This window comes from Meleagris gallopavo, chromosome 12, assembly GCF_000146605.3.
Source record: "Meleagris gallopavo isolate NT-WF06-2002-E0010 breed Aviagen turkey brand Nicholas breeding stock chromosome 12, Turkey_5.1, whole genome shotgun sequence".
NCBI lineage: Eukaryota > Metazoa > Chordata > Aves > Galliformes > Phasianidae > Meleagris > Meleagris gallopavo.
The window spans coordinates 2017643-2032888 of record NC_015022.2 but is presented as its reverse complement, the minus strand read 5'-3'; the positions used below and the strand labels follow the sequence as shown (position 1 = coordinate 2032888).

At 60.2% G+C, this 15246-nt stretch overlaps 1 protein-coding gene across 1 annotated transcript in view; it reads left to right on the top strand.

Moving 5' to 3' along the window:
* CSPG4 (chondroitin sulfate proteoglycan 4) overlaps nucleotides 1–12602 on the top strand; it is a 19961-nt gene extending 7359 nt beyond the window's left edge. Inside the window, 11 exon segments of the mRNA XM_010717220.3 lie at nucleotides 1462–1625; nucleotides 2273–5762; nucleotides 5765–5847; nucleotides 5992–6471; nucleotides 7191–7367; nucleotides 8746–8944; nucleotides 9047–9181; nucleotides 9260–9414; nucleotides 9533–9716; nucleotides 10135–11180; nucleotides 11182–12602. Coding sequence (XP_010715522.2) covers nucleotides 1462–1625; nucleotides 2273–5762; nucleotides 5765–5847; nucleotides 5992–6471; nucleotides 7191–7367; nucleotides 8746–8944; nucleotides 9047–9181; nucleotides 9260–9414; nucleotides 9533–9716; nucleotides 10135–11180; nucleotides 11182–12009 — 6941 coding nt within the window. The 3' untranslated portion in view covers nucleotides 12010–12602.
* Nucleotides 12603–15246: the final 2644 nt, after the last annotated feature.

The following is a 15246-nucleotide window of genomic DNA, read 5'->3' as shown; positions in this document are numbered from 1 at the left end:
AAAAGAAAAAAAAAGGAAAGAACGAAAGAAAGAAAAAGACAGTGCAGCCTATAATCTGCTGGCTGGCTGCTTGGAAAGTGTGACGGGGCCCTGCTCGCCTCCACGCGCTTTGCTACAGGATAGAGCAAGCTGGGAACAGGGGTTGCTCCAGTGGGGTCCCCCACTGGGGATGAGGTGGTTCATTTGTAGGCCTCAGCCCTTTGCTTTAAGCCTCCCAGCTTGCTGCACAGCAGAGCTGGCTGCCCAGCTGGAAACCACATTGTTTGGGATGAGGGAAGCTGCAAAACTGAAATGCAGCAAATGCTAGGTGGGAGCACATTGGGAACCAGCACCATGTCCCCGAGGCCCAAACATAATGCCCACCACATGTGTGGCTGCACAGGGGTGGGGGTGAAAAGGGAGAGGAAAAAGCCTTTTCGCAAAGCGTTGCATGCAGCGTGGTGCCAGGAGCGGGGTGTGTGGGGATGGTTCTGCAGCAGTGGGTCAGAGGAGGACAGCCCATAACGGCCCTGCTGGGGCTCCTGTGATTCACTGGCTTGGGCCGGAGGAAGAAGGAGCCAAAGCGGCTCATGCCAACGGCATGCACAGGGACCAGGAAATGAGCAGGCTTGAGTAAGACGTGCTGGCAGCCCCGAGCCTGAGGCTCGCTGTTAGTAGTGCTGGGTGTTCCCCTGCTGCCACCTCTCCCCTGCACAGCACGGCTGGGGGATGCTGCTCTCCCAGACCCCAAATGAAACTGGAGCCAATGATTGGAAGTGGTGTTTGGAGGCATCTGGGCAAGGAGGTGTGCATGTCTCCAAAGAGCGCAGGCTGGGGCTGCCCCTCAGGGAGCAGCTATAGAGTCTAAATATCTTTTAGGGCTAGCGAGTCCTCCTGAAGGCCCAGAGCGGAGCCTTTGGGATGCATCAACTCATGCTCTGCATGCAGGCACAGTGCACACTCAGCCCGTTGGCACACCAAGCTGCTGTGCAGTGCAGCTGCACCGTGGTCCCCTCGCATCGTGCCTTCTGCACACCCCATAACACATCACACTGCCGCATGCCATCGTGCTGAGCCCACCATGCTCACAGCTACAGGCCCTGAGCCCCTTCCAGCAGCAGCTCCTGCGACCTCGTATGGATGGCACACACACACGCACTGAGCACTCCAGCAGGGGACATGCAGCACCGCGGTGCGAAATACACAGAGGGTTGGCACCGGGGAGCCTGGGCAGGGCAGGGCCACCACTCCATGAAGACACGGGGGTGGCAGGGTCACAGAAGACAGAGGGATGAGAACGGAGGCTGGAGGGCTGCAGCCTTCGGGCCCCATCGTGTGGCCGCCGGCGGAGGATGCAGCTCCCAGCAACGCGCAGCCCAGCGACGGGAGGGCTGCTGGAAGGGGTCTCCCGCTCATACGCAGGGCTGGGAGTGCCCTTCCAGGGGTCCTTCCCCCTCCCGACCCTCTCCTTTCCCGTCCCAGTCTCGTTCTTCGGGGACAGCTTCGTGGAGATGCCGCTGGCGGACGCCTCGCGGACGGTGCGGCTACGGCTCCAGCTGTACACCGGGCAGGGCAGCGGGCTGCTCTTCCTGGCCGCCGGGCAGCCCGACCACCTCCTGCTGCAACTGCGAGCCGGCACCCTGCAGGTCAGCCCCGCGGGCCGTGCGCCCGCTGCGTGGGGAGGTGCGGGAGGGTAGGAAGGGGAATGGATGAGCAGAGGGCGCTGGAGAAATGGAAGGTTCCACTAGCGGCCGCTCCCAGCCCACCACAGACCGAGCCCAGCCGGGGCGTGGGAAGGGACGAGGACAGAAGAACAATTTCCTCTTGTGGTTACGGTGCTGGCATCCACCAGAGGAAATGAGCAGGGAGCGTCCACTAACCACATCTGAGGCCAGGGACGGAGTGAGCAAGCAGCTGACCGTGCGTCTCGGGGCCCCCTGGCCAACCCTCTATTAGAGAGGCTCCAGGATGCTGCTTGTGGGGATGTACCCTCCCACGCCCACCCCCGCTATTTCTATATTATATATAGAATGTATATAAACCTGCTATTTCCACCGCCAGGCTGATGGTGGCTGGAAGCAGCCCAAGCAGTGTGGAAGGGTTAGATGGGGCTGGAAAGTGGAGTCAGCACATGGCAGAGCTCCTGCATGGGGAGAAAAGGGATGGGGGATGGAGGACCCCGCAGAGGCACGCAGAGATGAATGGAGGGACTGGGACACTTTAACCCTCAGGGATGTGTCCTCACACCATGCTTGAGCTGAGCCCTGACCCCTGTCGGTCTCCTTCCCCACAGGCCAGGCTGCGGCTGGGCTCAGAAGAGGTGACTCTGCAGTCCCCAGCAGAGCTGCAGCTGGACAACCTGGCGCTGCACGACGTGGAGCTGATGCTGGAGGATGGCAGGATGACACTGACAATCGATGGCCTTTTCAACAGCTCTGTGGACATCGCGGGGCCCATGCGGGAGCTGGACATCCAGCACGGCCTCTATGCAGGGGGGACAGGCAGCCTCAACCTGCCATACCTCGCTGGGGTCAGCCCGCCCTTCAGGGGCTGCCTCCACACTGTGACATTCAACGGTCTGGATGTCCTCTCCCCGCTGTCCTCTGACAGCAGCTCCAAGGTCTTCCACCAGGTGCAGGAAGGCTGCAGCGCACAGTTCTCTGCAGAGCCTGAGGAGCCCATTGGATTCCTGGGGCCACAGTCCTACATCGCCTTCCCCACATGGGAGGCGAGAGAGGAGGGGACCATCGAGTTTGTGATCACCACAAGCATCACCCAGGCACCCCTCATCTACCACGCAGGGCTGGAGAACGACTTCTTCTACCTGGAGATCTCCAACGGGCGCCTGAGAGGATTTGTTGAGAAGGGCAATGGCGTCATCGTTCTACACAACAACATCTTCATCAGCGACGAGCAGCAGCATTACGTCAAGGTCTACACCGACAACCACAAGCTGGAGATCCTGATTGACTACTATGCCTCATCCAGATCCAATCGGGGCATCAACAGCCGCCTGGACCTCCAGGGAAACCTCTTCATTGGAGGCTTGAATGACAAAGCCTTGCAAAGGCTCAGGGCTCACCACCTTGCTTTCACCTCAGTGTGGACCTTGACCAACACCTCATTTGTTGGTTGCATGGAGGACCTGCGCATAAACCAGCAGCGGAGGAGCCTGCAGGATGCCGTGGTGACAAGGGATGTCACAGTTGGCTGTGGAAGGCAGGAGCACTACTGGGACTACGAGGAGACTTATGAGCAGGACGAGGCACCCACCTCACCGCCGCCCGATGCCTGGCACGGAGCTCTGGGCCTGGCAGAACCGTGCCAGCCAGATGGCAGCTTCCCACCTGCCTTCGCCAATGTCAGCCGGCTGCTGCACGTCAGCCCCCTCATTGTCTCCGAAGGGGGCATGGCCTTTGTGGAATGGAAACACGCACAGCCCACGGTGGACTTGGGCCTTGCAGGCATCCGGCAGTCCCAAATCCTATTCAGCATCACCAGTGACCCAAGGCATGGCGAGCTGGAGCTGGACATCCCCGGCTCCCGGAGTAGAAAGAAGTTCACCTTGTTGGATATTGTGAATCGCAAAGTCAGGTACATCCACGACGGCTCTGAGGGCCCTATGGACCAGCTGATGCTGGAGGTGACAGTGACTGCCCAGCAAGGGATCCCTGAGTGCCTGCGGCAAGGGCAGACCTACCTGCTCCCCATCATGGTCAACCCTATCAACGATGCCCCACAGGTGATCTTTCCCCATGGGAACCACATGACAATCCTGAAGCACACACGGAAGCACCTGACCATGGACATCCTGCAGGCCCTGGATGACGACACATCCTGCGACGACCTTGAGTTCCAGCTGCACGGCGGGCAGCAGGACGAGGGCTATGTGGAATACGACTTCCACCCTGGGGTGCCCATCGAGGAGTTCTCCTGCAGGGACCTGGAAGCAGGCAACGTGGTCTACGTGCACCAGAGCGGAACAGACTTGCAGCTCACTTTCCAGGTGAGTGATGGCACAGTGCCGAGCCCCATTGCCACCCTGAGGATCCTCGCAATAGAGCCCAACATCCGCTTGCACAACAACACCGGGCTCGCCATCTCCCAAGGAGGAGCTGCGCGCATCACCACGACCAACCTGTCTGTGGAGACAAATGCTGTGAAGCAGCGAGTTGCCATCCTGTACAGCCTCACAGAGCCCCTCAGGTACGGTGAGATCCAGAAACAAGGGAGCATAGGAGGGGAATGGAAAAAAGTTGAGTCCTTTCATCAGCAAGACCTGGAGCAGGGGCGTATCCAGTATTTCAGCACAGATCCAGAGCACCGGCAGGAGGATGTCACAGAGAAGCTACGGTTCAGTGTCCAGGTGGGACAGAAGGTCTTGCCAAACAATACCTTTACCATAACTATTAAAAGAGCCACCATTAAGATGAAGACCATGGTCCCCCTCCAGATGAAGAACAAGCGGCACAAAAACATCACCAGTAGGGAGCTGGAGGCAATGCTGGAAGACCCAAACTCTGCCCCAGTCCCCTTCCACTATGTGATCATCCAGGCTCCCAAGAAGGGGAACCTGGAGCTCCTCAGCAACAGGCTGACTGAAGGCTTTGGGTTTACCCAGGACGATCTGCAGAGAAATCACTTGAGCTACAGCGCAACCATCAGGAATGCTCAGCAGGCTGAGGACAGCTTCCAGTTCCGTGTCCATGCCGGCGAGGAGCACTCCCCTGTGTACACCTACACGATCGGCATCGGTGGGGACCCCAACGCACCTGACCTGACCAATGTCCTCCTGACCGTGCCTGAAGGCGGGCAGGCTGTCATCTCCAAGGACCACCTCTTTGTGCAGAGCCAGAACAGCATGGACTACATCTACGAAGTGATTGAGGGGCCAGCACATGGCAGGCTGGCTTGGGCTACATCCCTTGGCTGGCCCTCTGGCGAGGAAATCACGGAGTTCACCAACGATGACATCCTCCACCGCCGGCTGCTCTACCAGCACGATGACTCCGAGACCCTGGAAGATGATATCCCTTTTGTGGCCATCAGGCAGGGCGAGGGCAGCTCTGAGCCTGAGGCGGAGGAGGTGAGAGGTGTTTTCAGGGTCTCGATCCAGCCTATCAATGACCACACTCCTGTCCAGGTGGTGAACAAGGTCTTCAACGTGGTGCGCAATGGGCAGCATCTGCTGACGACGGATGACATCGCCTTCACTGACAAGGACTCTGGCTTCTCCGACACGCAGCTGGTGCTGGCAAGGAGGGACATCTTGTTTGGCAGCATCGTGTCTGTCGATGACAGAAGCCACCAGCTCTACCGGTTCACCCAGGATGACCTGAGGAAGAAAAAGATTCTTTTTGTCCATTCCGGAGCGGACCGGGGCTGGATCCAGCTGCAGGTTTCCGATGGCCTCCACCAAACCACTGCCCTCCTGGAGGTACAAGCATCAGAGCCCTACATCAGAGTAGTCAACAACACTGGCCTAGCCATCCCCCAGGGGAGCCGAGGGAGCATCGATTCCTCTGTACTCAGCCTGGAGACCAACATGGACATCAGGTCAGACGAAGAGATACGGTTCCTGGTAACGGCCCCACCGAGGTGGGGGACTGTGCTGCGAGGGGAGCAGCCGGTCATGGCCTTCTCACAGAGGGACCTGCTGGCAGGAGAGATCTCCTACCTCCACAATGGCAGCAGAAATGCCCGGGATGAGCTCCAGTTTACTGTGGAAGCAAACGAGATGGCAGTAGAGGACACACTGGCCATCACCATCTTCTTGGACACCACCCCAGCCCCCTGCACGTTGTCAACAACAAGGAGATACATGTCTTCCAGGGGGAAGCTGCTGAGATCAAGGAGGAGCACTTGCTGGTTAGTATCATTTCTCTAGTCGTTCCTCTCCCCCCCACGTAATTCCACCTGTATGGAAGAAGGACTTGTGTCCATCTCTGGCTTTGCCCAGGGGAAGAGATGGGATTCAGGCCCCTGCTAACACTATGTTCTCCATGCTCTCAGGTGACCCATGAGGAGATCCCACCCCAGGATATCGTCTACCTGGTGAGCAGCCCCCCGGTCTCTGGCTTCCTGGTGATGGTTCAACACGGCCAGGACTCAGACGAGCCACCCAGCCTGGACCCCATCCAGTCCTTCACCCAGGAGGACATCAACAGCGGCCAAGTGCTCTACCTGCACTCCAAGCCAGAGGAGGAGCGGGACCGGTTTGTCGTGGATGTGACGGCTGGGGGAGCAGACCCACTGGTGGGGGTGGCTGTCAGCCTGGTTGTGCTCCCTGCCACCATTCCCCTGGACATCCACAACATCACAGTACCGGGAGGAAGCTCTGCCACCATCTCCACAGCTGTCCTCAACATCCCCAGTGCCTACTTTGCGGCCCTTGACATGGAGTTCAGGGTGCTCCAGCCTCCCCGCTTTGGCACCATCCTGAACAGCCAGCGGCCCCAGGATGGGGGACTGCACAGCTTCACCTGGAGTGAGGTACAGATTGCCCAGGGGTGGGCTGAGCTCCTGCCCTGGTGCCACCAGGAGGCTGGGGAGGGAGGTTGGGCTCTTCCTTTTCTCTTTCTCTTTCTCTTTCTCTTTCTCTTTCTCTTTCTCTTTCTTCTCTCTTTCTCCTTCTCTTTCTCTTCCTCTTTCACTTCCTCTTCTCACTATCTTCCTCTTTTTCTCCTCTTTCTCTTCCTTTTCCTCTTTTCTTTATCTTCCTCTTCTCTTTCTCTTCTGTTTCTCTCTCTCTCTTCCTCTTTCTATTTCTTTCCTCTTCATCTTCCTCTTCCTCTTCTCTTCTCTTAGAGATCTGCCCATAGGAGGGGCTTGGAATGGCCAGGTCCATGTCTGGCATGGTAGGGGTCCAGCCCAAGACCTGAGATGGGTTTGGATGGCCCTGGGGGAGGGATGCCCCAGACCTACTGATGGACACCCAGCTCCTGCATCCTCCCATAGATTCATAGAATCATTACGGTTGGAAAAGATGATTAAGAACACCAACTTCAACCCACTCCCACCATGCCCACTGACCACGTCCCTCAGTGTCACATCTCCACGGCTCTTGAACACCCCCGGGGACAGTAACTCCACCACCTCCAGGGCAGCCCGTTTCAATACCTCACCACTGTTTTGGAGAAGAAATTTCCCCTAATACCCAATCAGTTATCCTAACACCCAACGCAGTTCACTCACACGGCCCCCTCCCACAGGTGCAGAGCCAGCAGATCCAGTACCGGCAGGACGTTCCCCATGCCCAGGCCGACAGCTTCACGCTTGTGGCCAGCACCTCGACCTCCGAGAGGCAGAGCCAACCTGGGACCGTCTTCATCACCATCCTGCCCCGCAGCACCAAGGGGCCGCAGCTGCGCACCAACGCCGGGCTCCAGGTAATGGGCACTGTGCGGGGGGCGGCTCCTTCCCTGCTCCTCCTCTGCCTCCTCCTCTTCCTCCATCTCCTCCTCCTCCCCTAGCGATGCTGGAGCTGTCCACGAGGTGGGAGCATCGCCCACTCCAGCCGCTGCCTGCCGTACAGTTTAGGAAATACCAATTACTTGGGAATAGCACAGCGCTCCTCTCCCCATGCCTCGTGTCTCCTAACCCCTGGCCTTCCTCACCCACCCCAGCCGCATGCACTGCCAGGGGGCTTTGGGAAGGAGGCTCCGAGCTGTAGAGCTGCCCAGAGGGAGGGGGATGGGATGCCCACCCAAACCTGGAGGTCTCCATCCATAGGCAGCCCCTCCCGGACACACATCTCTGGCTGTGCACACACTGCTTGCACAGCCCCTCCGGCAAATCGCCTTTGTTGTGCGTTGAGCCCTGATCTGCCCCAGCTGTGCCAAAATCCCCCATAAAATCCCCACTGTGCCTCCTCCTCGCTGGTTTCCAGCCAGCCTGGCACTTAGGGACCCCCGTTCCCTCCAGCTACCACCACACTGCAGAGCTGCCAAAAGGCAGGAAAAGGCCCCAGAACAATTTCAGCAGCACAGCTCCATTCTCGGAGGGTTTGGAGCAGGGAGCATATCCCAGCTGAGTGCAAGGAGGGGCCAGGCATGTGTTTGTGCTCTCGGGAGATGACTTCAGCGGGTAAAGGTCATGGGCCCGGCATGGAGATTGCACACAGCTTCCCTGCTGCACGCACACAGCGCCGGGTGCAGAGTCCATGTGGGCAGTGCAGGGATCCCAGCTATAATAACGCGGGGAGGATGTGGGGCAAGCTATATGGGTCAGCCCTGCTCAGCCCAGCTGCATTGTCCCGTTCTGCATTGCTGAAGCTGCACTTCCCGGCCTCGCTCCTTGCTCCCATGGGGGATCTGATGGATCTGATTTCACCGCAGGCACCCACACCCACTCAAGATATGCATGGGGAGAGGCCAGCTGGAAAGCACTGTGCTAACCCGATGCTGGGACAGGAATAATCCCGCAGTCTGCAAGGCTGGAGTATGGCAGAGGATAAGCAACGGGGTGCATTGCTGCCTCCTGCTTGCCTCCATCCCCTGCATGCTTTGGGCTGAGCCCTGGGCACTGAAATTCCTTTGCAGTGGGGTGATGCTGCAGATGTGGAGTGGCAGCAGTCACGGGCACTGTGCCCCATGAACGTGCTGGGGAACAGGCGCGGGGCGATGAGGGCTTGGGCAGAGGCCAGGGGATGCGTGCATCACCCAGCAGTGCACAAGGAGCTCTTGTACGGCCGAGATGTGCCTCCCTGTGCAAGGCACGCGGCGCTGCTGGGGTGTCCAGAGAGTCACGGCCTTTCCTGTCCCCCAGCTGCGGGAAGGCACCGCTGCCACCATCGGCCCCCAAACTCTGCGTGCTGAGGACGAGGACAGCCCGGCAGCTGAGGTCACCTTCTCCATCCAGCCTCCAGCCAACGGCAAGGTGGTGCTGCGCTCTGCTCCCAACACGGCACTGCGGAGCTTCACGCAAGCGCAGATTGACAGCGGCATCGTCCTCTTTGTGCACCAAGGTACAGCTGTCCCCGTGCTCTGTGCCACTGGGGTGGGCACCGTGCCCTGGTCCTGCACCAAGGTAGGGTCTGCCCTGTGCCCCAGCTCCATGCTCTCCACAGGGCCCCTGGATGGAGGCTTCGCCTTTGACCTGTGGGATGGTGAGAACCTGTCTCCCGGGCACTTCTTCCTCGTCAGGGCGCACAGAGAGGAGCACATCAGCCTGGCCAAGAAGCAGAGCCTCACCCTCTGCCCAGGTGGGTGTGGGGCTCGGGCAGCGGCACTCAGGAATTCCAGAGGAGAAAGGCTGATGCCCATCCTGATGTGTTTTCCAGGTGCCCTGCAGCCCATCACCAGCGAGAACCTGCAGGCATTGAGCAGCAGCCCCGCTGGCCCTGCTGCCCTGTACTACAGCATCGAGCAGGCACCGCGCCTGGGGCAGCTGCGCACCGCCCATGGGGATGAAGTCAGGAACTTCACCCAGGCCCAGGTGGAGACAAGGCCCAGCTCTCCAACACCCCCACAGCTCGGGGTCCTGCCCTGACAGCCCCCTACTCTGAGTTTATTTTGACACTAAGCTGAATTCAGTGTGATTTTATTCCTTCTAGGTGGATGCCGGGATGGTTTTCTACCAGCACGAGATGCCGCAGAAGCCCTTCTGGCTCACCCAGGATGCCATCCGCTTCCGCGTGGTTGGTCCCACCACCATCTCTGACTCCTTCATCCTGCTGGTGCTGATATCATTCGAGGCGAAGTGTCCCCAGCGCTCGACTCAGCTATGGAGAAATGCAGGTGAAAAAGGATGGGAGAGGAGGAAGGGACAAGCAAAGGACAAACGAGCTCTCCTGAAGTTTGCAGAATCCCCCCGAATGGGGATGAAGCTGTGCAAACTTCAGGAGAGCTTGTTTGTTGGAGGAAAAAGCACTATTGTGCAACGTGCACGTACACTGATAGTGCACCAACCAATAGCTAGAAAATTGCATCCATCCTTTGGCTGCATATAACCCCTTTGAGTGATGTGGTCTAGAGTGGTCACAGGCATGGGCTGATAGTTGGACTGGATGATCTTACTGGTCTTTCCAACCTTAATAATTCTGTGATTCTGCGGTTCCCCTCATCATCTTGCCAAGATAACAAATCCCATTTGCCTTCCCCATCGCTTTGCAACTCTTCTGCTCTGACTGAGCTTTGGCTTCCCCTTTTTCCCCAGGTCTCCATCTCGTAGATGCTCAACGAGCAGAGATCGGCACCTCGCTGCTGGATGCATCCAACCTCCTGAGCCAGATCCCAGCCCCTGAGCAGGACGCACACGATGTCATCTTCCTGGTGACGGAGCTGCCGGTGCACGGACAGCTTTGGGTGGCTGATAGGCTGCTGGATCGCTCACAACCCTTCTTCCTGCAGTCAGACCTGGCTGCTGGACGCCTGCTGTACGTGCACCATGAGAACGGTGGCACTGAGGACCGATTCCAGTTCAAGGCTTGGCTCCGGCCGCGGGCACAGCGCTCCATCCGTCCTCCCCAGGAAGGGCTGCTCATCTCCGAAGCTTTCAACGTGACGGTGAGCAGCAGCAGCAGCCAGAAGCCCCCGCAGGTGGTGAAGCAACAAGGAGCACTGCGGGTGCTGCCCAACTCCACCATCACCTTGTCCAGGCAGCACCTGGACGTGGCAGAGCCACAGGGCTCCCCAGAGGAGCTGGTGTACAGCCTGCTGCACAGCCCCCAGACCGGACACCTGGCCGACGTGCGCAGCCCACAGGTGCCCATCAAGCGCTTCACACAGGCAGACATCAATGCGGGACACGTGCTGTTGGTCACTGCAGCCCGTGGTGCTCAGGAGTCCCTGGTGCTGAGCCTGTCTGATGGCCGGCATCCACCTGCCCACATCTCTCTGGAGGTGGTGGTGCTGCCCATGGGCAGTGCAGAGCCGCTGGAGGTGCCGCAGGAGCTGAATAGGGCCTTGCTGTCCCCACGGCACGTGGCTCCGCAGCTCGGCGAGGGCAATGCCCTTTACACCATCACCGCAGAGCCGAGGTTTGGCCAAGTGCAGGTCAACAGAAAGCCAGCACAGGGCTTCTCGCAGGCACAGCTGGAGCGCGGAGAGGTGACCTTCACCTTCACCAAGCTCACCTCGTCCGAGGACAGCTTCCAGTTCCTCGCCAGGTCACGAACAATGAACAGCACTGGGGTGGTGAATGTCACCGTCCGTGCCTTGGCGACAGCACGGCCGGGCAGCGTGTGGCCCAGGGGCACCACAGGCCCTGCTGGATACCAGCACGCTGGATGCCAGTGAGCTGGCCAACCGCACCCACAGCATCCCTGTCTTCAGGCTCCGCCAGCCACCCCACAGCAGCCGCCTCATCAGGAGACCCCGTGCACCAGGGCAGCCCGCTGTCCCCATTGAGTCCTTCAGCCAGAGGGAGCTGGAGCAAGGGCTGGTGGGGCTGGAGGTGCTTGATGACAGGGACACAAACCAGCAGCACCCACACAGTGACAGCTTCACCTTTGAACTGGTGGCTGCTGGCGTGCCACCAGCACTGGTGTCCCTGGGGTACATCACCGAGCCCTACAATGCCTCTAAGTCCTATGGTGTCACCCTGCTCCTGGCCCCGCCAGCACCATCGTCCCTAGTGCCACAGCCGCAGGGCACGGCACGCAGCAGCCTCAATGCCAGCGAGCCAGGCTCTGTGCCCCCACCCACCAGCCCCAGCCCCGAGGAGGGCGGCACCTTCCTAGGCTTCATCGAGGCCAACATGTTCAGCATCATCATCCCCATCTGCCTCATCATCCTCCTGCTGGCCCTCATCCTGCCCCTGCTCTTCTACCTGCACAAGCGCAACAAGACAGGCAAGCACCACGTGCAGGGCTCACCTGCCTCCAAGGCCAAGAATGGAGCCGTACCGGAGCAGGAGACCTTCCGCAAGACGGACCCCAACCAAGGCATCCCCCTAACGACTGTCAATGCCCTGGATGGCAAAGGCACAGCTCCGCCACCGCAGGGTCCCGGCGTGCCAGCTGACCCCGAGCTGCTGCAGTACTGCCGGACATCCAACCCCGCCCTGAAAAACAACCAGTACTGGGTGTGAGGGTGCAGGGCGGGGGCACGAGTGGTGGGAGCCCCCCAGAGCATCACCTCCTCCTCCAGGGCAGCCGGCATCCCGCGGGCGCTGCAGGACCTGGGGATGGGGGGCTGCCAGCACGGCCGCCCAGGACCCCCCCATCTCCATAGTGCTTTGGGCAGAGGGGCAAGTGGGTGGGGGGGGGCAAAACGCCATCAGGGAGCGCTGCCATCGGGTACGCACTGGGGGGACCTGAGGTTGGCCAAGGTGCTGGGGGTGCAGGTGGGTGAGAGGGATGAGGACGAGCAGCTTTGCACCACGTCAGGCTCAGGATGGAGCTGCCCAAATCCCCCAGGGCTAGGCGGGTTGCAGTGACGGAGCAGAGGCTTGGAAAAACCCCGTGGCCAACGCCAAGGGGATCCAAGGAGCCCCCGCCCACCCGGAGAAGAGAAATGAGCAAAACACATCGTGCTGCCTCCAAACAGCCAGAGCAGCCGGGGCTGCACGCCAGGCCAGGTGCCCCCAGAGGCACAAAGCTGGAGGTGGGAGCGGGCACGGCTTGGTTTCCCACTGTACGCTCCAGTCTGGTAGGAGTGCACGGAATAAAGTGCCTTTCCCGAGCTGCAGCCGGTTTGCCTGAGCCCTGCCAAGCTGTGAGCTGCAGCGCAGTGCTTGGAGGCGGCGTGCCGAGCCCCAGCCTCTTGCTCAAGTTTTCCCCTAAGCCCTTAAATAGGAATGAGCCGAGGAAAAACTGAGAGCTGCGCTCAGGATGGGACCCAACAACAACAACACACCGAGTGGCTGCAGCTCCTTGCCACAGGGCTCTCCTGCTCTCTGCGTGCTGCAACCGGGCTGAGACGGTCCCTCAGCACTCCTCTCATCTGGGGTCAAACCCTCCCAAAATAGCACCCCGGGGCTGTGAGCTGTGCTGTTTGCAGCTTTCCTGGCTGTGTTTATGAGCAAGTTTGCCTGCCCTGCCCTGCTGCTGGAGCAGCCCATTGGGTGCCGGGGGGGTCCTGCCCCCACCAAGCCCCGTGCAGGGATGGATAGCAGCTCGGCAGCTTGCAGGGTGGTGCTGCTCCCCAAATCCAGGGCGGCCCTCTGTGCAGAGCAGGGGCGTGCCGGCTCTCCCTCCCTCCTGCATGTCATCGTGGCTCCGTGTTGTGCCCGGCTGTGGATCAGCTCTGCAACAGGAGTGGGTGCTGCGGGGCAGGCACTTGCCTCACCCCGAGGGATTCAATGGGAGGAACACGGCCTACATTCGGGAGCAGGGAAAGCAAGGCGAGTTATTTTGGAGGCTTGTGGTTCCATCCCCTGCACAATATCTGCTCATCGGGGTCAGGAGAGGACAGGCAGCAGCCTGGAGGAGCCGGTGCTGGGTGTGCTTCTGTGGGGCCAAGTCGTGCGGGGACGTGAGGGTGGGAGCCACGTGTCCCATCCCAGCACAGGGACCTGCCCTCCTCTTGCCCCGTGTGGGAGCACCGGGAGGGTGCAGGCTCTGCTGCAGCCTGGATGCAGGACTGGTTTCCAGGCGCTGCTGCACGCAAACAAATACGCAGGCCAGCAGGTTTCCTGCAACGCCCAGCTGGGTTCAGGTTCCTCGGAAGGCTCCGGCAGCTCTGCCCGCACACGGGCACGCCGCAAGCCTCACTCCCCGGGCAGGGCTGGCTGCACAAAGCATTCCAGCAGCCGCACGGCACGCAGTGACATGCAAGGCAGCTCCAGCCCCATCCCCAGCTCACAGCCAGCAGGCAGCAATGGGCCTGAGCTCTGTGCAACAACACACCCAGAAAGAGCCACACACCTCCACGTCCAGCAGGCTCAATGCCCTGCCATGCTCCCAAAATATGCGAGGCACACAGGGACGACGAGGTGCTGCTGAGCCCCAGCTGGCACGCTGTGCCTCACATGCATCTGCCTGCTCCTGCTCCCTGCACATGGGCGCTCCCGGCACAGTGCGGTGCTGCCAAACCCATCCCTGCCAACCGGCCCGGCGGGTTCCTTGGCCCTGGCAGTGCTGCCGGTGGCACGGGGACATCACCATCTCACCGCACGCACTGCCAGTGCGTCCTGCCTGGGCTTGGCAAGTGCTGCAGTGTTCTCCTCCGACAGCCTTCAGGCCAAAGAGAGGCAGGAATAGGGACCCGGAGCTGTGGGCATTCTCTGTTGTGTTCTCCTCCCTACTTTGAAGGCTTGTTTGGGGTCTTCCCAAGATCAAGTTTGCGATCTCCCGTCCACAAACCCGGTGATGGTGGTGGCGGGGTCTGTCCCTGCGCCCACCCAGCCCCACGGTGAGCCTGCAAAGCCCCCACCAGACTCCCCAGCATCTGGATCTCAATGGGGGGGATGGCTTGCGATGGGGACCCCAAAAGGAAATGGCATGGGATCGGGGCAGGGGTGGGGATGAGGCGAGGTGTATGTGGAGTGGGATGCAGCCAAGGTATGGTGGGCATGGGGTAGAAGAGAGATGGGACCAGGGTGGGATGGGGAGAAGGGAGGAGGGAGTCAAGATAGGAAGTGGATGGGAAAGCATAGGAACAGAGTAGGGTTGGGATGAATTTTGGTAGGGTTGGAATGGGATGACGCCAAGATAGGATGGGGACAAGGTAGAATAGGGATGAGATGGGATGGGAATGGAGAAGGACGGGATCGGGCTGGGTTGCAGGCAGGGTGAGATGGGAATGGGGTGAGATGGGAATGGTGTGGGATGGGGTTGGGGCAGGGTGGAGTCAAGGTAGGATGGGACAGTGTGGGGTAGGACCAGGTTGGGCTGGGGACAGGGTGGGGCAGGATGGGGACAGAGAAGGATGGAGCCAAGGAAGCATGGGGACAGGGAAGTACGGGACCAGGGTAGGCTGCAGATGGGGTGGGATGAGGATGGGGTGACACGGGATAGGATGGGGATAGGACAGCCTGGAGATGGGGTGGGATGAGAATGGGATGCAGGAGGAAGCACATCCCTCCTTGAGGCTGTCATGCTGTCCCTGTGGGGAGGGATGAGGGGGTCAAGGACGGCCGAGCGCAGCGCGCTGCCTTCCCAGCACCGCCGTTATCCCAACGCCGGCCCGCACGCTGGTGCTAATTTTAACCCTGGAGCCTGGCCAGGCCGGCCCGACTTCCCTTGCTGTGATTTATCCCAACCATTTCCCTTCACAAACACAGCTCTCGTGCCAGCCCTGCGTGCTCGCCGCCGGGGATGCTCGGGAGGAATGCCCAGCGCCGTGCCCCCTCCGCAGAGCCCTTCCTGGAGCAGCTCTGCTTCCC